Genomic DNA, 23,196 nt, shown 5'->3' with positions numbered 1-23,196 from the left:
AGGCCCACCGCCTTGAGCCGCTCGCATGCTATGCTACCGACTGAGCTACTCGCTTCTGCCGACGCTAAGCTAATGTCCATGCTTTCAATTTGGGATACTCACCGAAAATGTGAATTTGATTTGTTCTTTACTAATCTTTTGAAATTCCACCTATAAAGGCTTTTAAAGTTCATTTCGCCCGAAAGCCGAAAATCCCTAACCTTTTCTGAGAGGCGTAGATAAGGCAGCCGAAATTCAATCGCAATACTAAACAATCCATGAATGCGTGAAAAGTCAAACTTGCCAGGAGGGATTGTTCAAAATCATCCAATACCGCTAGTAACGCTAATTTGTGTGCTTTTGAACTGACCGGGGTCGTTGTTAATTTAGCGTTTGATTGAAAAGAGCATTAAAAAAAAAAAAGCACCCCCCTTCAATATGGCCGTGCACCTGCAGGCAAAACAACCTGCTGCGGCTAAACTAGAAAGCTATTTGTTTTCAAAACGAAGCCCTTTCACCGCTTCATCAGCGAGTCATTTCAGAGCGCTTTTCAGGAGGATCAATGTGCCCTCCGGGGACAAACAACAAAAAAAAAAAAAATCAAGTCATTTTTCAAAGGATTGATTCATTTTTAAAGAAAATATTGGGCTCACGGGAGGTCAACGTGACACTGACAGGATGGCGCTCCGCCGGTGGAAGGCAGACAATTTCCGGCGGAGAAACTCGGATACAGCCCGGGATGATAGTGTGTGCATTTCAAATCGACTCACTCCCATCCAAGCGGCGGCGGCAGACGTTTTTTTTTTTTTTTTTTTGAAGAGCTGCAAACCTCCAGATTTGATATCACGGGTGTCCCCTCAGAGGTGACAAGCTGGTAAAGCTCGGGCTGTTTGCCGTGACAGCCATGCAGCTGATTGAACTCAACCGCATCATCCCCGGGATTCTTCTGCAGCTGTCAAAAGTCGCGCGTCCGACTTTCAATTTCACAAGAGGGACGACGCGTGCGCTATTTTTAAATGCAGCATTTACGCGGCAATTGGCAAACACAGCAGGTGCGCCGCACGAAAAGAGGTGCGGCGGAACAAAAATAGCATTGAGGTGAAAATTACCTGAAAAATCCCGTAAAGTGAGAAGAATTAGACTCATTTCTTGGTCGTGAGAATAAAAAATTGACAATTGTAGAAAATGAGACTTCAGAATGATGGAAAATCAAGCAGTTGTCTCCGTTCTCAAATTGAACCACATAGCAGCATATTACTGGACAAATCGAATAAAAATAATTAATTCTAGTAATGGAATATAGACAGTTCTTATTTTTCAGCCAACACTCGCATCTCGAATATGCAAAACAAAAGTCATCAATGACACAACCACAGTTTATTACTGATGTCATCACAGACAATGTCCTATTTCGGTTGAAAACAGTCATGTAAATGTTGATCACTCTGGATTTTTTTTTTCTTCAATAGTCAAATTTCAGACAGGGATCTGATTTAGAACAAATAAAAAAAAAAAAAAAATCACAGAAGCTGCCAGAAAATGTATTCTCGCAAAACAAAGGGGAAAAAAAATACTTTATGCTATCTGCTGCTGGCTGGTTAGAAAGATTTTAGACTCAGCGATTACTGCACCGATGTGCATTTTGATTCAATTTTCTCCCCCGCTAAGTGACTTTTAAATGTAGAACGGAAACATGTCGCGTAATTACATCAAACGTTTCAGGCAGGGACGCGTCAGTGCGCTTGTGAAAATCCCCCTGAATATCTCCGTCTTTTTCATCACGCTACCGACGTCCGGCCCGAGAAACAAAACCCGTAAAGGACGTATGACTCTAGAATTGAACATTTAGGCAAAGTTCACCATTGTAATCCACTACAAGCAGTTACGGCATAAGAGAGCAAATCCTTTTTGTCCTCCGATCGAAATCCACTTCTATGATTGGACGTCCGATACAGTTCGTGAGGGATTCCGTTTTTCCGAGGAGTCACGGCAGTCTATTTACAGAAAAGTCCTTTTGCATCAAGTCTCTTCTCCTTCGATTCACCTGTGGTGGGGAAAAACACGACATATTAATTGAAATAAATGTAGAAAATGATTGAGGCGCTCCACACCGATTCGAATCGTAACCCCACTGAACCGAACCGAATCGTTACGTGTCGAACCAGTTCCGAATCGTATTATACTCGAATTGTCTTTTAGTGGAGAGTGTTACATGAGGAGCGTTGCAGATTTAAGATTCAACTTTTATTAAAAAACATCCAAGAAGTCATAAGACTTGCTGACAAAATATTGGCAAAGCGGTAAAAAAAAAATTGACTTCATTTAACTCTTGAGGCCATTTAATATTCTTCCAGTTGACTTTTTTTATGTGCACTAAAGGGAGACGAGAGCATCATCTGAGTAGAAGGTGAAACAAACAGCCGCCTGATTGGAATTCTCATTTCCCCCTTTGCGCTTCATCTTTAAATTCTTTGAGCCACCCAAAGAGGATCGGCGGCATCGGCAGGGGTGAACTCAGTGACCCCTGTTTCGAAGGTGGGAATGTTTTCCGCGCTCGGGATAAAGATGCTGCTAAGTTGGACGCTCCCGACTTGAAGTTGCGCAGATTAAATTGCCTGTCAGGCCGTCTGAGTTGGCTGACTGGCAGCTCTTTCGCTCTCGCCAGGAAAGAACATTCCGGAGGGGAGGGGAGGGTGCGGAGCAACCTTTTGTGACGGCTCCCTCCATCGATTCGAACCTCCCATCAGAATGGCTCCAAGAAGCCATCATCCAATTTGTTAGGGAGGCCCAACTTTGCATTTTTTTTAAAATATAAATGTCAGAAGTATTTGTAGTTTTTATTAGATTATAAATGGGGCGGGGGGGGATTGCTAAATTAATAAAAGTCAAAAAAATTTCCGCTTCAATCTAGCCACTACGCATTAAATGTTGTTTTTGTCATTTAGATCCTTAACTGTGTCTGCCACGAATGCGAGGCTAATTTGGGAGTCATTTGCAGCTAACGAAGACTAAAGGCCTAGATGCTAATCATTAGCGTGCGCCGTGGTGTGCAAATGATTATTAAAACAGCACTGTTTAAAAAAAAAAAAAAAAAAACACACGCAACTAAAAATACAGAAAGAAAACTCGTTAGCTTGTTGCGCTGTCTTAAGATGTCTGACACGTGCTAATTAAACGCATAAAGGATTCTTTCCCACCCTGTGTCTGAAGTGTGGCTGGCTTCAAGATTTAAGACAGCAGGTGTGCGGTGTGTGTTTGTGTCGTTCGTTGTCTGCAACACCAACTGAGTTTATGATAATAAGGCACTTTTAAAGCTGCAGGCGGGATTATTAGGCCATAATATACCTGGAATGTCAGCGGGAACCGGAAAGCTGAGAAACTGCAAACTCGACTCTGTAAACACTTAACGGATGATGCGAGCGATTCAAATATACAGACGTGCAAGCGCTTTTTGTGCCGCCAACCCGTTGGCATTTTGATGGACAGGCGTAGAAGCAAATATATAAACGCAACTCATCATTATGGTAACCGTCGTGATGACACAGTTAAGCGGAGGTTGGAGAGTTTGAAAATAAGACGGTGGTGTATGAGAATCAAAATGATTGATTTTTTTTTTTTATCGTGTAGCTGCTGATAATTACATATTAGTTTGCGTTATTTTTGTCATCTGATTTATGACGTATTTGACTGATGAATGAATGTCATAAATATCTCACCTGGGGTCCCGGGTGAAGTACGTGGTTACCAAAGTTGGTCCCTATCGGCAGAAATCTTCCCCATCATTCCATGTTAATAAAAAAAAAAAAGCAAAACGTTAATTCAAACCTAAGATAATTTCAAACTTCTGCATTCTCCGCGACAAAACCTAGTATGCATCTATCCCGACAAGTCACCGAATCAATAGCTCTAGGCTCCAGGCTGCCAGCTCCAGGCAGGTGTGGTGTGGACACTTTAAATAATTAAGTACATGAAGAGAGACAAAAGCGAAGTCTATGGCTCGTCATAACACGCTGAAGGATACGGGCGTCGTGTTACAACGTTAAAAGCAGGTAATTGGAGCGAGTCGTCGGACGGTTTAGGTGATCAAAGTGTCTTCAAAGTGCTAAGGAGACATGGCAGCCCATTGATTGGAGGCCCCCGGAGGCTCCACTGCAAACATTAGCTCGTTTTCAACCCGCCGTGGCCCCCAAGAAACACAAGAGAAGATTGTTGACTTTGTCCGAGCACGCGTAAGGTCACATTCAACAAGTTAAACAGACGTGCCCGCCCGGCCCGGCCCGGAATCTCACCTTTGTGGTTTTGATTTTGTTCCCCGTTGCGCAGCTCCAACCCTTCAGATCGGGAAGGACTTTGCATTCCTCGCCGTCAAGGCACGGGTGCATCTGACACCACCACTTCTGCTCCACTATGGAGGCTGTAAGACACGTTGACACTTCTTAGGCTGACGGCTTTTCGGGTCAAAGGTTGAGCTGGATCTCCAATCCGTTTTCCTCGACAAATGAAATGCAGCTTTGCTAAATGAGACTCTCGGGTGGCAGCATCCGTACACTCGAGGAATCCGATGAGATGTGCCGCTTCAACCTTCTTGAACGCGGAATAAAGCTGCCGCCCCAACGGCGGCGCGGCCTATTATAGAAGCCATTATCGATATTACGCATCCCCTTCATTTAGCATTAGCGGGGGATGATGGTCGCTATCATCGGCACGTAACAGCAGCCGCAATCGAGTAAATTGCACCGAAATGATACCGAAATCAATTTGGATCACACACATTTTATAGCTTATCGAGCACCGCCGCGGTGGAAATTGTACAAAGGGTCAATGGCGGGCAGATGGCTCCCCCCCAAAAAAGCCACTGAGGTTCCTTGTCAAATGATAACAACAAAGAGTCCATTGCGTGTGTTTTCAGTTAACGCTTAATGATGTGAAGATGATGGCTGAAAACATCTGGAAGTGCCTTGTTCAGTCATTTATTTTCTTTGCGGCCGCGAAAGAAACCCGCCAATGGCTTTGACCTTGAACTCGTTCATTAACAAGACGATAACGAGCGGCGGCTCATGGAGTCGAAAATGTTTGTTTGATATCGGAGACGGCGGCCGACGTGCTTCGGATGCGTTAAATACATCAGCGAGCTAACGATTAATGTTTTAACAATTTAAGTTAGCGGCTATTTTCGAAGCTTTACTCGCGGACGGAGCCTCGTGCGATGATTTATCGGGAGGAGGCAGACTCACGCAGAGCGCAGTTAAAGGTAATTTCATCTCGGAGAAAAAAAAGGAATAATTAAAAGGTTAAGTGCTGGTCACTTTTGCTGAGAACACCCGCCAAGCGCTAAACTGTAGCCGGTGTCTCCCAGCTCTAATTTGCAGAAAATGTCAATACTAAAATGTCAAGGAATAGGTCAAACACAATTGGATCCGGAGTTTCGAAAGAAAGCTCGACCAAAGCCAAGTCGTTCGCCGCTTGTGCCGAGCTTGAGGTCGGACGCATTAGCATGTTAAGAGACACGTTCGTCATTAAAGGAAACCATTACAGCTGATATAGTACTTTAAGTTGTGCATTAAAGTTTTTTTTTTTTTTGCCACGCTTGGAACAATGTCAGTAGACTAAAGACAGAGTGATTAAAAAAAAAATAGTCTCAAAGAACTGTAAGAAAACAAACACATCAGCCATTTTAATCTCCGACACCCACGTCACTCACCAGACTAGCCCCGCCCCTTTATAAATCATCCAGTCACTCGATCGCAAAACAAATTTAGGGTAAATTACGTACCATCTACGCAGGAGGGGGCGGCTCTGGTGGTGCCGGCCACTTGGCCCGGAAAACAGGAGCACTTGACGGTTTGCGAGCGCTCCTCGATTTTGTTCTTGTTGCAGCAGCGATGCAAGGCGACCACCTCGCAGGTGCCCGTGGGAACGTGTTGCGCTGCTGGAGAGAGACAGAGAGGGGGGGGGGGAAGGGAACAATCAGTGTTTAATCCTACGCTGTGTAGTAAATTATTACTCGCCACTCATGGCCTTGGATTGAGTCCCGTAAGAGCTTCTCTCTCAGGCCTTTACAACACCTCTTTCATCTCGCGCAGTGCTAATACTCACCAAAGGAGACAGGCCATTTTCTTTTAAGGACTCCCCCCTCGTACCAGGCCCGATTTTCTCGTAAGCGTCATTCAATAAAAAATGGCTACCATCTGTAATTCCCCGTAATAGTTGCGCATCTATCACGCCGCCGACACTCCGTCAGGTCTTTAGCGGCAAAGTCGAGCGGATAATCCGTGGCGTGGAAAGCCGCGATCACGCCATAAAGTCAATTGATCTTAAATGAGGTCGGGGGAGAAATGAGCGGCGTGGTTGTTGCCGTGGAAACGCTCCTCATTGATTATGTGACTCTATGAATTTAGGAGCTCTCTAAGTAAGCGCAATTGACGTAACCAATCTTTTTTTTTTTTTTTTTAATCCAGTCAGTAACTGTAGAACAGAAGCAATTCCGGCCCGAGCGGCGGTCCGATATGCTAACGGCAAAAGTGCAGCGCTGCAGAACTTGGAGCCAATTTCCAGATCACGCTCCATTGTCTGAATTATTTAGAAGCCTCAACGGCTCCTTCCTCTATTAACTGCTTGTGACATTTTCATGAGGCGTCTTTCTGAAGATACTTCCGCCATGATAAACTGAAGAATCCGATCGCTGTCCTAATTATCTCCGCTTCGGAACTTTAAAGTATCCGGTTACCCTGATTTGTGTTTTTTTTTTAACCTTTTTATCCATCCAATTGATGATCTCATCCGAACGTGAGGTCTGCTGAAATTTTCATCACCGAGCGGGCACTTTTACATTTGCATTTTCAAACTCGATTTTTTTTTTTTTGCAAATACGTTCAAACGCCAGAGCGGGCATTCCGAGAAGAGCTCCCGTATCCAATCGAGAACAGCGCGGCAGCTTCTCAGCGTGAAACGCGTCCTTTTGAGAGATTCTGGCAACGCTTGTCGAGCAAACATTTAAGCCGCTCGACTTGCCGCGGGTGCGTTTGTCTTTCACGCCTCGGTGGGCAGAGCGTGAGTAAGCGTTTTGTAACTTTAGGAAGACCACCTGCAACAAGTTTGACGGCCCGGCTTGTCACGCCCGGTTTGACCGCTGACGCGGCAAAACTGCGGCGTGGCTTCGGAATGCATTTATATAATGATGTCATGATGTATAAGGAAGTCACATGATCAGGTGCAAGGCTAAATCGTGTTTCGGCCACATTCCGCGCCGGGAATGTAAAGTATTCATTTTAACACGACGACTTAAGTTCCTCCTTTTCGTTCTGATTTAGAAGCCGAGACCAAACCGTTTCTCGGCTTCAAGTTCCGTCAAAGTGAAATTCAAATGCCGCTGCGTGAGTCACTGTGACTCATTCTTCACTCAGCTTTTTTTTTTTTTTTTTTGACGTGCCCTCGCTCCACTTTTGATCGCATCCCAAGAAGTACCTGCAGTGTGAACTTGATACCCACCGCGAACGTATTTGTTTTTTCACAAGGAAGGCGTCTCGCTGAATGCCTTGAACCGAGATTGCTTTCATTGAGTTGTTTTCTTTCTTTTTTTTTTTTTTTTTTTTGCCACGCGGTGCTGAAAATACTGGGCGTACGTGCCGTTTGGTCTCGGGAGAGGGCGAGGAAACTGCAAATGATGCCAACTTTGCATTGTTCACAGGAACTGATGGGAACGATAATGGAATCGTAAACACTGTTTTGTGCCATTTACGACGCTCATGCAGAGGAATTGTCTGTGCCGCGCGTGCTATGAATAATTCACGGATGCATGCTCATATTGAACAAATATTGGTAAGTGTTGCTTGAGGTGATAAAATTGATTTAAATGTTAAAGATGAGAATGCCAGACGATGCATAATTAATATCCCATCGTTTTATTTGTTATGGCAAATTGGTGGTATTAAAATTACTGCAGTGCTTTAAATGTATATTTATACTTTAAATTTTTATAGCTTTGCTCAAAAATTAAAAAAAATAACTTAGCTGGAATTCTTTTCCTTGAGTCGTCAATGCGAGTACTTCAACTCAATTCTGATTAAAGGATTTTTTTCTGGGTTAGTCGAGTATAATGTGATGAAAGTCGTCATAAACACACAGAAGCAAAAAATAAAAATCCCACCATTCACAAACGTGTTCCCCAACATTTCAGTTCGGTCTCCATTGAATCGATTTGACCTATTTCTCAGCAAGGAGGGAAATCTTCCTTCCATTCTTTCTTCTCGGGGAACAAATTAATTTGGCGTGTTTTGGATTTGCGCTGGGCTGGTTTCATGCTCTGAATTACAACTGGTTTACAGCCACAGACACAAGGCACAAGGGAAATTAGCGGGCCGCGATGGTTATCAGAGAGAAATAGCATGCGAGATTACTCGCATCCACTTCCCGCTCAAATGATGAGCGCCTCGAGTGCGAGTCCCCGCCAGTCAAAGGCGAGCACATCAAAGAGGCCCGCCGCCGCCTAATTGGTCGACAAAGGCGAGAGAGGTGCGTATCTATCACGCTCACAAATGGACATCCCGTCCGCAAGGAGCGACGCCCGCACGCCACCAATTACACGCGGCCGCCCGGTGATCAAACGTGTGGCTTGGCCTCCACTTGTAGTCTTACCAACTTGCCGTAATTGATCTCGCCGGGTTTACAAAGCTTGACAACGCTCTTAAATTAGCGAGGGAGGGATTGAGTGGAGTCGGACTCAATACAATTAGCTCAGATTAGCAAAAGGGGTGTATTTTTTTTTTGCGTGTGGTGTAAAACTTCTTCGGTAAAGAGATGGATGACAACTCAACAAGCTCCCTGAAGAGCGTTTTAGTTGTCACCTTGTCTTAACTTATAGTTTGACCAGGAGCTAAACTGTGAAGCTAACGTAGCTTAGCGGTCTTTGGCGGTTTTATCGCACCGAGGCAAACTGCGAAGCTAACGTAGCTGTGTTTTTAGTTTTCTCCGATATCGTTAGTCTCGTGAATAGTCCTAAAACTTCCCACCTCTTGTCTATAGATGATCCTGGATATGATTGACATATCAATATATACACCCCCATCATCCAAAGAGTAAAAGCAACACGGAAGCCTGAGGCCGTTGCTCCCTGCTAATCTTTAAGCATGCGCCGCGGAATATAAAGCTTTCTTCATGGCTCCATTTGCACCCGCTTACGTTCCTTCTTTTAGATGAGTCGCCGTTCCGCGGCCGTGTCTAATCCCAATACGTCTGAGGCTGAATGAAAATCCTCTAAAGTGCCCTTTGACTTTTACAATAATTAAGGGCAAAGTCACCCTGCTCAATTAGATCTGGCGACCAAAACAAAATTTAAGATTGTGCTAATGTTATGCTAGTATATTTATTAAAACGCCAGACATGAAATTATCTGATCAAATTTGCGGCATGGCTTTTTATTTTACTGACCGGTTTCCACGGCGATGTGTTGAGGAGGACGACGGCAAATGTACTCACCCGTCGCGCCCTCCGACATCTCCCAGAGGCTGATGGCGAGCACCATGACCAGTAAGAGCCCTTTGCTTCCAACCTGCGCGTGTCGCTCACTCATCCTGGCAAATGGAAAGAGTGCGTTGTGAAATTGGAAAAGAAAATAGCCAATCTTTTGAGATTTCAAAAGTTAGTGTTGATTCACCTGTCAAAACGTAACATTGAATATCACGTCAAAGAACAAACAGAAAATAGTCACAAGGGTAATAATCGTAATAAAAATAAGATATATATATTTTTATCACAGATCGTTAAAGGTAGTGAGTATTGATGTCAAATGCTAATTTTTAATAGCCGATTAATCGGCTTTATCATTCTGTGCTAGCTTTAAGCTAGCAATTTAGATGAAAACAGATTCTTTCTAGTGTGAATATTTTTGTTGTATGTTTAGTTTGACAGTTAGCTGGCGTGTCAATAACATCCGCTCGTCAAATTCTTAATTAATCAAACCCATTGCCCAGCCCGATTGGAGTTCGACGACTGAATCGTGGTGACAGAACGGTAAAGACTTCAATAACGACTCGCCACAATTAGCTTCGCCCTCTAAAGTAAGTGTGAAGTACGACTCGAACCTCCGCGCATAAACCATCGTGCGTAATCTTTGATAGGCAGCGATCAAGTTTCAAACGCAAAAACCCAAAAAAACCGGGATGCATCGGCAGCGCAGTAATTACGGGAAGAGGCTCGGTATCGAATGGTGCGAGCGTGCAAAGTTACAAGCTGCGTTGATGCCTTACTTACCAACGCCTGCCTCTTATCTGGCCGCGCTCATTGACATATAGATTGTCTGAACCTCGGAGGGATTCTCGTGTTATTTGCATAGCTAATTATTTCGGAGTGCTACGTGAGCTGATTTCTCTTTTTATACATTTCACCGGACGCCAGATCGAACGCCGTGTCAAAACCGCACCATAATAATAGCTTCCTATTGGTCGAAGCAGGTCGGCCGTCGACGTTCACCTTCACACGTCCAGATTTATAGCCGGTGTTTTGCAGCTCGGTCAATGAGAGTCTCGGTGAAAAAAGGGTCATCGGTGACAAAGTACAGGCCTGCGCCCAGCGCTATCATTTGATGGCGGCCCATCTCCGGCCGGGCTGCGTTTCTACAAATGGCTCGCCATTGTCCCTGAACGTGTCATTGGAGTCGCTGCAGCTTTGGTAGAACTCCTGGCGCTTTAGAACTCGACCTTGCAATGCCGCTTTTGTTAGGATAGCCCAAAACAAACAGGAAATGATCCGACCTTGGGTATACAGTCGAGCAGAAGGCTCAACTTTGAAATTTATTTGAGTTTTGATAACTCGCCCATCTCCTTGAGCTAAATCGGTGAGCTAACGGAACATGGTAAACATGACAAGGCCGTTCCGGAATGAATACGAGCTGCCGTTCCCGTGTCGAATTTTCCTTGAGGGTCGTTGCGGATGTGTGATGATTGCCAAAAAATACAATGGCAACTAAATGAGAAAATGATTTGCGCAGACATTGAATAGAAAGAGTAATTAACATAAGTGTTTTATTCTTTTTGCTGTCAGTAGTAGCAACCCTCCCCTGCTCCATATTGTCAACTGTGCTTGTCGGGAACTTTCAAATGCAAATCATCACCTCCATAGAGAATAATATATTTTTTTTTTCGTATTATGTTTTCATTGCTTCTGCCTCCGTAGCACCGGTACATTTATGTGCTCAGATTCATGTGGCGATTGGACTTTTATCCTTTCGTCACAGATTAGCTGCATTGTAGATGTCGGATTTCCTTTCAACGTGTCAACCATGTGATATGATTCACGCCGGATGAAGCTAAAACATCCCCGGTGTCTTTACGATCGCCTTCTTTCATTCCCGGTCTGGCAGCGGAATGAGGCTTTGCGTCGACATTGGTGGAACAAACGTCACATTGTTCACGTTATTAAATCAAAAAGAGAAGGCAATCGTTACTGTCGACTGAAATATTAATGAGAATGTGCCTTTAAGAGCAAAGTGAGTTGAAGCTATTTGGTTGGGACCAACACACCGAATTGGGAGCCTTGACCTCTTTCCTTCTTTGTTGTCCCATTTGTGTCACACGTTTTTCCTCGCGCTGATGTTTTTCATTAGCCAGAAACGGACGCTTTCGACCTTGGCCTAATAATAGAAGATGTTTGTCAAGGATGAGGAAATTGGGGAATTCACTCCTTTGCTTGCTTTTGCTAGTCTGGAAAGACATTTTGAGCAAAAATAAAAGTCGTTTTTAGTATTAGATTATTCTGAGGGAGTATTTCTGGGGATGTATTTGAATATATGTTTAGGTTCTATTGTAGATAATCACTACGCGTCCATATTTGATTTTGGACTGTCATCTTTGATAAGCTCAACACATGAACCCAAGTGTGGCGGCCATTTCTTTCCAGTGATATTTTCCTCCCGAGCGCGACACGCTTTCTGGAAATATCTTGCTTGCAAATCAGCTTTACTAGTAAACCCTCATGCGCTTTCGACTCAAGTCAGTAAACATTTAAAAAAGTGTAAGATTCAATTTTCGCTTCCCCTCTCAATAGGAGGGATCAAAACGGCGGGAATGCGCAAAGGCGAGTCGGTAATCCGCAGTATCCCCGAGATTGCGCGGCGGGTGCAGAAGGTGAAAAAAAAAGCCGGACTTTCCCTTCTCGCTTTCCGCAGCCGGATTCGACACAGGGATTTACCTCCTCCCCTTCCTCCCCTTCCGTCTTCTATCTCACTCTTTACTCGGAGCGTGACTGAGACTGTCACCTCGGACGGCTGCGGGGAGACGATTGCTCCATCTGAGAACAAACATGGCTCATTTACCAAAACACAGATGTTCCCAGCTGACAGTCAAGGACGGAAGCGCTCCAGACAACGGCCCGGCGCTTTGTCGCCCGCCTCCGCCGAGCCCCCGAAGCCGCCACGTACGTGTCGACTCGCTGCGATGGCGAGACGAGACAGCTGTCACGGCGCTTTCTCAAGCGTGACCTCCAGTCTAGAAAAGGAGCGATGCTTTAACGCATCGCTCTGATGGCTTGCTAATCAAATCATTACACACCAGCCTGCAGGGTCGCTCGGCAAACGCGACGAGAGGGACGCGGCCCGCTCAAAAGAGCCTCGCTCAACTCCTCGGGCCTTCGCTCGCGATCCGTTGCTCGTATCTGATTATCTCCGGATGACTCTTCGTATCAGTGCCCAGACGTCACATCGCAAATCGATGAACGGACGGTCTGCAAGGACGAGCTTTCTTACCCCCGATTAGATCTTTTCCTATAATAATGTGAGATCAGAATATTTTTGAGCAAGCCTCAATAAATCCCATTCTCATAGACCAGCAAAAAAGACAGGAGAAACCGCAATGTGCATGCCAGGCCAGCAGGTGGCAGGATTATATTCTCAACAAAGGATGAGACAAGTCATTGAGTAATTTAACTACCTCGATTTAAAATAAATAAATAAAAATCCGATTGCTTAGGTGTCATCATCTTGACGGCAAAATGTCAAATTTTTTGCTGCGAGGCAACACTGCCCGCCATCCATCCACCCGGCGCACCGCCCGTGTCGCATACGAAAGGAAAATTAATTGCCATCCCATTTGGTCCGAAGAAGCTGTCAACTGACACCGGCGCCGCGTGCCCTTTTCCGAGAGTTTAACCACCAAGGCGACCTTCCCTAACAAAACAGCGAGACGCTACCCGAGAGCTCGCCCTCGTCCGAACCGCAACAGTCAAACGGTCGCCACCTTCATGTTCAATTTAATCCTAAAAATCTTTAGCGAACTCGCTCGGCAGGCTGCTATTGGCACAAAGATAAAAATAATAATAACAAATTTGACAATAAAACTAAAAGAGGACTTTGGCACCTTGGAGGACACAGAGACTTTCTCATCTACGTTCTGTTCCGGTGACAAAATAATGATTTCAGATGTGTGCACTTTGACTGCGTGTGATCGGAATCCCCCGAATTCCCACATCAGATTACCGCAGCCAATAACTGTGGGGGGGTGGGAGGGGGCGGGGTCCATGGGGGGGGGCAGTGCGCCGGCTGTCGCTTGCGTTGATGAGAAGCAAAAGGTGAAGCGTGAGGTGTTGGGGCACGAGGGAAATCTATTTTAAGGCGTGCGGTGAAACCCCCCCCTCACTCGTTCCACGGCGACAACAGGAGGGACGTTGACAGGCAATTATGACGATCTGTAATTAGCTCCTAAGCTATCTCTGTTAGCCAATTATCATCACCAAATGCCAAGTTTGATGCCTCCCGCCCGGTCCATTTGACAAAGACGTGCAGTCTACGCCGCACTTTGTGTAGTTTGCATACAGAAGCCGAAAATCAAGATGGCCCGAGATAAGCGTAAATGCTTTTGAGTCACCGACATAAAGTCTTTATACAGCATGACATCCTGTCTGGATATTTTCAGCTCGCAGTAAAAACCCACAGTGATTTAAGATATGAGCCGAAGGTACCGTCGGGCCTCCCCAAAAAACAAAAAAACAAGCCGTGGGGCCAATTTATCATTGTGAGGCAAAGTCGGGTTATCCGTGGAATGATTTGAAGATCTCAGTTAATGTGCGTGCTCAGTGCTTGCTTGAAATTTTGCGCCCAGAACATTTTCCAACAGTGAGTCGGAGTCGCAGAGGTAATTAAAGGAGTCGCTAAGGAGCTCCGAATGGAAGTCGAAATGTCAACGTGTGCGCGGCGCCTCGTCAAGGAAAAACTGCTCAATGTAAAAGTTCACCGCGGGTTGCTTGAAATGTCACTCGTGTGATAGATAAAGACGTATTGCTCGTTGGTCTTTCAACTTTCTTGGAGATGATTGGCCCATATCGGAATGGGAATTGATTGCGAATCATGTCGAAACCAAGACGTGCGCTGCAGATAACGAATGACAGCTACAACTAAATTTCGGCTTGACTTTCATTCATTCATTGGATTATCTGTTGTTGTTTAGCCAAGTAACTGCTTCAACATCTCGAGATATGATGGCCCACCCCAGGGGCCCGGCTGAATAATTGACTTTTGGGAAGTTTCTGATTTTTCCCGATGTCCACTCCGTCCCGTTGAGAACATGTAGTGAATCTTTATCAGCATTTTTGAAAGAATTTTTGGGGTTTGTTAAAAAAATAACCACCCCTTAAATATACTTGCCCCCCCCACCCCCTCAAGGAAAAAAATCCTAGCTCCGCCAGTGCACAGTTGTTCGATCTGCAGCCTTTGTGCGAATGTTGTATTCATATCCTTGAGCGTCTGCGTCGTACAACACAAACAACTGACACGACTGACAAGCTCTGCCGACGCGACGAGCAAATCACCCGCACCCGGTGCCCTCTTCTGTCAATCACGCTACCCGACGCCAGTTTCCCCCTCCCCCCCCGCCGGGCTTCCCGGTGCCAAAGTGGCCGGAGCAAGAGGCTGACAAAGTGAGGGGATCAATTTAATTACATTCTGTTTTGTTTGATTAAATATTCAATTGCATCCCTCTCCTCTGTTTTACATGACTGAGCAACAAGGCTCGAGTTATTTCAGCGCTGGCCCCCACGAGGGGTATAATCCCGGCTAAGTGACAGGCTAATTTGCGATATTAGATTGCTTTCATTGAGGTCGTTCGGGCCCGCTTCGGACATTAGCGCTATGAAAAGGCCGCTCTGCCTCAGCGGTCACATTCGCACTACGCGTGACTTGAAGTGGGAAGGGGAGGGGCCAGGGTCTCGGCGAAGCTCCATATTTCCACGGTCCCGTTCAATCTTCCTCACGGGGAAAACAGAATTGAGCTGAAGGTACGGAAGAGGAACTGCCGCCCGGTCAGTCGTAAGATAAAAAACATTCCGATGAATAGCGAGAAAAGAAAACCGGACCCTGTAAAGACGAGTGTGCCTGAGCCATTTTTTCTTCCTTCTTTTAACCGCCTGAGCGCTATCCAAAGTCAACCTATCGCTGATGACCATTCAGGGTGTCAGAGGCCAGAACAAGTAATTAAAGCCACTAGAAAAATGCAGGATTAGTTGGAATTAATCCCCAACTTTTCCCATTTTCTCGGCCAACTTGCTGAAATGGAAGGACACGCAAATCTAGCCGAGCGTATCGCGACTAATGGGCTGGCGGCGCTGCCCACAAATGAGACGGGGCTAATGGATCCGCAGGCCTGGCTAAGATGGCTCAACCAGATTGCGTGCGGATTGAAGTGATTAACTACACGCCGGCTGGCCCCGGTCCCTGCTTTTGTCCAGGAAATGTAATGGATGACAATAAATGCCAAAATATGCTTCCTCCATCGCAGACGATTCGGGGCGCAGATTAGCGGCGTATAAATGCCAATTAAATGCATAATAACGCTGGAAAAGACGTACGGGTCGGGTGTCGGGGTGTTTTTATAACTCGTCCCAATCCCGTTGGATGTGATTTAACCGCAAACGTCCGAAGCCATTCCAAACCAAGCCGCGTTTAACTTTATTGGCCCGTATTAACGGATCACCTTATGATTCGTTTGTGCCTTTATGCAAGATGCAGATTTAATAGCGCCTCGTGTAATATCGTGACGTTACCCGCTCTGAGAATTGATTGCCCGGCTCCCGTGTTATTGCATTTCCGAGCCGCCGAAAGACACTTTATTAGCTTTTACGTGGCTTATTACATCGCATATCAAGTCGGCCACATATGCGGATATATTCAGGAGCGCTATCGATTCGAATATAAATGTAGACAATTCATGGATGTATATTTCACCAACGTAACTACTGACTCAATTTCCCCTACATTTCATATTTATTTAATTTATTTTTTATTTACAATTTAAATTTGACATTTTTTCCTATTTCCCCGATTTTCTATCTCGGTGCCAACATTTCGCGAGAAAGACGGCATTTAAGTGACCCCGACGTGATACAATACAAAATAAGTACTCAACCCAATGACCTCTCAAACATGGCCACCAAGCCTTTCAGTGTTAATTGGTGCTGCGGCTTTTGTTCCCGAGAACGTGAAATGGAAGTGTGACGTCGTGTTGGGCTTTTTTATGCCGGGGTAATAGTTGGACCTCAAATGGGGTGGCAACGGTGATGAAGAATGTCTCTCGGTATAACGCGCCGCAGTCGAGCAGGCTCTGTAATAAGCGCGGAAAGGGAAGTTAGCGGCCCCTCGGGCGCCGTGGAATGAAAAAAAAAAAACAACAACGTGTTTTGTGTTTCTGGACTTCAAATATAGATAGAGGCAAGCAGAGTGACAAGTCATTGTAGTCGTGCGGCGGGGAGCTTGGGGTGGGCCGCAACCGCACGCGCGACCATTTCGACAGGTGCCGGCGGATAATTGGGTGGCGTGCCGACTCAGACCGCCCCGCTCCAGTCTCCCGGAGCTCATTACTATCACTCTTAAAAAGCGCCACGGTAAACATGACTCCTCGCATTTGCTAAAACTACAATCCCCCCCTCTGCCTGTCCCTTCAAACGTTGACATTAAAGGTCCCGCATCCCCCCTCGGGTTCGAGCGGGCTGTTAAATCATTGTCGTGAAGATGAGGTTAGGCAAAGAGGCCTGGTAGGTGGCGCCGCCACTAGCGACAGCGCTCCCGTTTCCAAAAACGCCAGCCAGACTCCGTTTCCCGCTGACCCTCAGACTTTGCTCAGTCGGCTTTACAGTCAAAAGGGATAGAAATGTGTTTAAGGCAGTGTGCGTACGGTTTTGCCGCCTCATTGCACAAAGTAGATAACAGGATCAGCTTCCATAAGCCAACAATACATCAACAAGTGCCAAACGTCCGTCCTTGAAAAATGCCGGGCCGGCCTTAAAAGTTACTGTGAGCGGATTTGTGGTCTTTCTCCACGTATTTCCACAAAAGCTCATTTGGATGACGGCAACCAGTGCCGCTTGTCATTATAACATAAATAAAATATGCCACCAGAATACTTACTTAATCTGATATTGTATCGTAATGGCTTGCGGGGGGGGGGTGTTGATTTTTATGGCATACCATCAAAGTAAAATCGTAAAATTGAAATTAATTGACTTTTTTTTATTCAATTTTAAATGGCTCATTCTGGCCTTGGCCACCAGGGGGCAGTAAAACACATCTGCTCAGTAAGTAATAATTCATTGCAGAGGATAAAGAATACATGCCTGTGAGTATTGTTTTATTATCTGATTTTTTTAAATTAAATATGGTTATTGGATATTTTGCCATTCTCGGCTGTGATCCTCTCCTCTTCTTCAGACGGGCAGACATTTTTATTATTTTCACGGCAGCTAATCCCACTACCTTCCTCCAACCACTTTTAAATGTCAGCCTAAAGTTCATATCGCGCTTAACTTTCTGGCCAATTTTCCCGACTGAACTTGACAACACGAGAAGAGTGCAACTCTCAAGTCTATTAGGCGAAAAGTTTGAACGACACTTCATTCCGCCCTCCTTCAAAAACCTCCAAGTCGGAACCGTTCAATTAGCGCAACGTTATATATGCAAACTGTTTCGGCCGCTTGCCCGCAAGTGATTGCGATGCCTTATTACTTCTCAATGTGCACTTTGAGGAGACTTGTGCTGTTGTAGCCTTTCACGTTTTATCTCACTGAAAAGAATGTTTGGACATAAATGCGGCCAGTGTTCTCTAATAAGGCCCAATAAATGTGCCCTTTCCTTTTCACACGTCGCCGTCAAGTGATAGTCCTGCGTAAAGACAGAAATCGCTAATAGTCTGACTATATTAAAAAGTCAGCCAGCCGTGGCGCACATTCAGCAACGTCTACATCAACACCGGCACGGATGACCGAGATGGAGGATCGTCTGGCCGACGTGAGCGTGGATTTTTTCGCGTGCGCGTAATTAGCCGCCCGCACCTCGAGCCTCGGCGGCGTAATTGGTTCCTCGGCCTTCCCCGCGTTCAAGTTGACTATCGGAGAACGTGACTCGCCGAGCGCCCTTGACGGAGAGCGAAAATGAAATATTCGGCTCGCCACCGCAATCAAACAAGTCCTCGGCTCAAGTGCTAGGAAAGGTAGCACAGCGAGCGCTGACTGTCTCATCAGTCAGCTAATGGTCACAGGACTCAGCGACAGGAATCCAAAAATTGATTCTTGAGCCTTGAGTGAATATAAAAAAATAAATAAAGTCTACACACCATCACTTTAAAGTTGCTCCATGATTATCGTGGAATTGAAATTTGATTTGTTTAACTTTCCAGAAGGGGAGGATAAAACGTAAACATGTTTGCGCAAGTGTGCACACCCAGATATAAATTTATTTTTACTTCTGCTATTGAAAAAATTGCTTTTTACTTGAAAATTTTTTTTAGATACCACAAAAACCTTGAACTGGCTTTTTTTTTTTTAATACCCACTGTACTGAAGTCGTTATCATATATTAGCTAAACAGTCAGTTGAAAGCCACTAATATGACAGCCATCAAGGTCAACATTTTTATATATTTTTTTATTTTTTTTATGAATACTCGAGTCCGTTGCCAATATAAGAATATAAATGAGCCGTCCCCTTGGGGCATTCCCAAAGCCAACGCTCTGGCCAGCGCAAAACCAAACACAAAACGTCCGCAGGCCAAAAAGCAAATGTGTTCACCCCCCCCACCCTCATCTCGATCTCCCCTTCATAACTCCGGCTGTCGGCTGGCAGAATGTAAATGAGCCTCTCAGCGCCGAGCCTATGATGGTGTCAGCGCTCTTCTTAGTCTCTGGTCTCATTAGAAGCCGAGTGGAGCTGACATTTACTCAGCCACTGTGCTCACTAGCTCTTCATGCGGGGCGCCCGGGTCAAAACAATACACAGTGAGATACTCCAGCCGTCCCCGAAAACCTTTGCGAGGACTCGCCGGCAATATCCCGCGTCGACTTCAAATCACGTTAAAATGCCAGCGTGCAACTCCGACTCGGATCCCGGACTGTGTGGCTTTTACACACGCCTAAAGAAGTGTGAATCTGTTTTGTTTTTCCTCATCAAGATGGATTCGTCACGGGGGGGAAATTGAACGGCGAGGAAATAATCCCGCACGTGATTGCGCGGTCCCGCTAACCGCAAGCTTTGCGACGACACAATGACTCATCTTTTGCCATCCGGGGGTGACAAAATGTTGTGTGTCCTTGCCGTATTATTTCTGCCTGGGTGTCAGCGCGCCGCATCCCCCCGTGGCGGGATTAATTAGAATCGGGGATTAATAGCGAGCGCATTTTTCTCGATGCCCATCGTCGGGGTCATTTTCCGATGCCGTTTCTCCGCTTTTCACTCGTCACCTTGTGAAGACATCATTAAAAGTAGCTGGATTTAAGAAGGGGGCGGGCAACGGACGTCTCCCGTGCCCCCGTGCCTTGACGGTAAACTAGATTTTGGGTTATAAATTAATAGGATGGCTATGGCTATTTCCTGACTCCTGCTACTCTGGGGACCCCGCAGCTGTTTTTTTTTTTTTTTTTTCGCGGTCCTCTCATCCTGTTACTAATGCCCGACTCGGTGTAACCCTTATCTCGGTGCTCACAACATGGCCTGATAGGGCTCTGTGTGTAAGCAATTAAAATGGCTTATTTTCCAGATAAGTGGGGGAGAGCGGTCAGACTGGAAGCCACAGGCGGCCGCTATCAAGTCTTTAGGTTACCGACCCCCCCCCTTCCTTGCCCTCGTGGCCGAGCGGACCCGGTGAGCCGCGTAGCGTTATCACGTGTGGATCGAATGTACACAAGCTGTATGTTTTCCACATCCCGGTCATAATTAATATTTAAACAGCGTCATACAAAAAAAGATTGTCAAGCCCCCCGGCTCTCAAAGGAGAGAAGAATAAACCAAATATTCATCAGTCGCTTCTAATGAGCGAGGGATTCTTTGTAGGGGGTGCTCGCATCTGTGCATCAAAGCGTCTTTCCAGCTGGGTAGAGACAGACAGGTGTAACGCAGCTCCATCATATTCCATTCAGGCGTTGCAAAGACTCAAAAGGTTGTGCGCCCCCCCTCCCTCCTCCATTTTGTTGGCTGCGTTTTTTTTTTTTTTGGGCAGTGCCGTGACCCTTCCAGTCCAAAAACAATCTGGGACTCAATTTCCTGTTCACCTGCTTCCAGCATTTCTGAACTATCGTTCAAAAATGGTTTCACTTGGCACATCCAAGGTCAAGCTGCCCCCTCGCCAGAGTTTACGTAGTCAGACTTTGTGCTTGATTTCTGCCAAGCTGAAGTTTATGGAGCTAGGTTTTAGTTGGAATGAAACAGGGAGACGGAAGGGCGTCTCCAGATCAAACGGAACGGGAACGCGGGTGGATTGGCGGTGGGGGCGACAGCGACCTCGCTTCCCACTTAGATCAAACGCATGCATAGTGGGCGCCAATCAGACCCTGAAATTCTAGTCTTACTCTTGAAGCAGTGGCGGAGCTAGGGTAGTTTGGGGGGGACGGGGGGGACACCTGAAATAGAGAGAGTTTCTTTGTTTGGCTGTCAACTTCAAACAAGAGTGGCAATAAACAGCTTGAAGACTTTTTTTTCTTCCCAGAATTGCTCATTATCTCCTAAACCGTTGCCTGTTGTGAAGTGAGTTTAATAAACAAAACTGGTCAGTCATCTCCTTGAGCGGCCACTGTGTCTAATCAACCAACTTTGCGTGTTTACGCTTGTTTTCATCGTGCGTTTTACAGCTGGCATTTACTCACAGCGCATTTGATCTTATCTGATGGCTTGTTTATTACGCCAATTGCCCGCCAAGGGACCCGCGATGGAAATTAGCAGTTTCGACCGGTCTTGATTTCGAGTTGCAAAGCGAGCGGAAAATGGGAAAAATGATTGAGTTGACTCCGGAAGTGCCGCCGGTTCTTGGTGTTTTGCTCATTTCTTCAGATTTTCCACACCAGGGTTAGCAGAGATGAGCTCAAAGACGAGTAAATATCCAGTAGGCAGCACTTTGGAGGTCAGAATGGACCAAATCTAAAAATCTTTGCTTGGCACAGCTGTTGGCAGGCTGCATTTTCCGGCCCAGTCGCTTTGCCGTTTGTATCGATGGCGAAGGAAGCATGACGAGCAGTTGGCGAGGTAGCAAAAAAAAAAAAGGTGACATTGGCTGGTGTCGTCCAGCTGGATGAGAACCAGCGTGCCCCGAGGCGCTGAGCCCGCGGCGTTCAAGCCCTCATCATTCACAGTGAAGGAGCCGTTGCTAATACCACGCTTCCGGCTAATTGGAGCCCGCCAGGACCGCCAGTTGTGCTCTGAGAATAGTACATAAAATGGGCCAAAATATTGGGACACCTGGCCACAAATTTCCAATTAAGACTTGCCCTACACGTTCACGATGGATCTCGTGGGGTTCTGTGGATGGGAAGCTTTCCCAAAAAGTCTCTCAAACCGTACAACAAACAAAATGCTGAGTTGAGTTTATTCAAGACAGATCTATATACCTTTTATGCTAATGCTAGCGTCCATCTTTTTTTTTTACCCATTACAATATTATAGTCAAATTGTCTCAAATTTAGTTGACTTCTTCTCTCGTCTAACGGCAACAAGTGAAATGAAGCGAACGGGGTGCACTTTAAGGTTCCGTGGCGCTTTTCTAATAGCCATGAGAATAGTTGTGGAAGCTTGGCTGGCACCTTCTCACTAATACGGCTTTACAGTTGCCAGGATACATATTGTCCCACCCGCTCTCTCTCTCTTTCATTTGCTTGTTATTTATCATGGCTATTATATGTGTGGCAGCAAGTATAGCAGCTGCAGCAGTCTGGCGCGTCTCCGCCGCTACATTTCATCATCAGCGGACTCATATTTGCTCCAGGCGAGCGACCACTGGGCTGGAGGTGAAATCGGTAAATCACAATTAAAATGAATGGAGCGCCCAGCGGCTTTTACAGCCCCCATTGCTTTTGACACGCCTACACGTAGCCAGAGGAAATATTATTCAAATGAATCGACTTTTTTTTTTTTTTTTTTTGTCGTCCCAGGGTGGAGCCAGCCAGGTTAACTTGTGGAGCTCCACAGGAGAACTGCTTGCATTTGCATAAGCGTTTTACATAGCAAGTCAAAAAGTGTGAGCCCTGTCACTTGCAATGCAAATCAAACTTGCCAGCCAGCTTTGCCATAAATAAATAATCCGCCGTTGGCTTCCTCTGCTCGGAGAGCGAGGAAAGAAAAGTCAATTCCCCGCAACTAATAAATTGCAGGTGTGAGTGAATAATTTAGTGTTTCTCGCTGTGGCTTGACCAGCTAAACGTTCATTTTGCCGGTAATTGGTTCAGTATTGATTGAATATAGGTGGCAATGCAAAGTGTGGCTCTTACCTGCAAGTGTCCCACTCCCTTGCCACGCATTAACACGCCTTTAGACCATCAGGTGGGCCGCTAACATCCCGGGTTGCAAATCTGCGGACGTGCGTAAAAAGCTTGGAAGGGCTTCTTCTCGCTTCTGATGGTCGCTCCCTTCAGCGCATCACTGATGGCATCTCATCCAGCGCTGCGAGGATGGAATTCTCCTCAGGTGAAAATATCCAACCGCTTTTGAGATCAGGTGGGGGGGGAGAAATCCTTTTGGAACGCTTCCCGTCTTTCCGAGTGAATTTGGATGCATGTGTGGTCTCGTCGGTGCGTCACGGAGGAATCCGCTTGTTGGTTGCGCCGCGGCTCGGCTCAGTCTGACACTTCCAGTGTGCGCGCACTAACTTTTATGAGCAGTCTGGAGCGCGCGTAATCGGATTGCAGCGCGTCGTCATACAGACCCCCCCCAAACCCAACGGCCACCACATTTAAGCGTGACCGTCCAATGTGAACCCTTAATATATCA

At 46.0% G+C, this 23,196-nt stretch overlaps 2 protein-coding genes across 5 annotated transcripts in view; one reads left to right on the top strand and one right to left on the bottom strand.

Moving 5' to 3' along the window:
* The window catches only part of syn3 (synapsin III), an 83,588-nt gene that overhangs the window by 15,859 nt on the left and 44,533 nt on the right, over positions 1-23,196 (top strand). The window lies entirely within an intron of this gene.
* Positions 1,361-23,070, bottom strand: LOC148379159 (chemokine-like protein TAFA-2). Of its 2 annotated transcripts, none has more exons than XM_088366722.1 (6): positions 22,698-23,070; positions 9,454-9,548; positions 5,753-5,908; positions 4,269-4,393; positions 3,696-3,750; positions 1,361-2,023 (listed from the first exon to the last, which is right to left on the bottom strand). In XM_088366722.1, exons 2-5 carry the CDS (start codon positions 9,545-9,547, stop codon positions 3,721-3,723), a joined length of 405 nt encoding a protein of 134 aa, XP_088222848.1. In that variant the 5' UTR covers position 9,548; positions 22,698-23,070; the 3' UTR covers positions 1,361-2,023; positions 3,696-3,720. The 2 variants fall into 2 exon arrangements, with proteins under 2 accessions (XP_088222848.1, XP_088222849.1); XM_088366723.1 differs by having other exon boundaries at positions 5,753-5,905.

Source organism: Syngnathus floridae, chromosome 22 (genome assembly GCF_059516105.1).
Source record: "Syngnathus floridae isolate MCC-2025c chromosome 22, RoL_Sflo_1.0, whole genome shotgun sequence".
NCBI classification, from domain to species: domain Eukaryota; kingdom Metazoa; phylum Chordata; class Actinopteri; order Syngnathiformes; family Syngnathidae; genus Syngnathus; species Syngnathus floridae.
This window is presented reverse-complemented; position numbering and strand designations above follow the sequence as displayed.

Excerpts from the sequence above, each read along its gene's own strand:
- LOC148379159 (XM_088366722.1), bottom strand. The coding sequence starts at position 9,547 with ATGAGTGAGCGACACGCGCAGGTTGGAAGCAAAGGGCTCTTACTGGTC. Across the intron at positions 5,909-9,453 it reads GATGTCGGAGGGCGCGACGG|CAGCGCAACACGTTCCCACG; the intron begins GTGAGTACATTT and ends GTCTCTCTCCAG. Across the intron at positions 4,394-5,752 it reads CGCCCCCTCCTGCGTAGATG|CCTCCATAGTGGAGCAGAAG; the intron begins GTACGTAATTTA and ends CGTGTCTTACAG.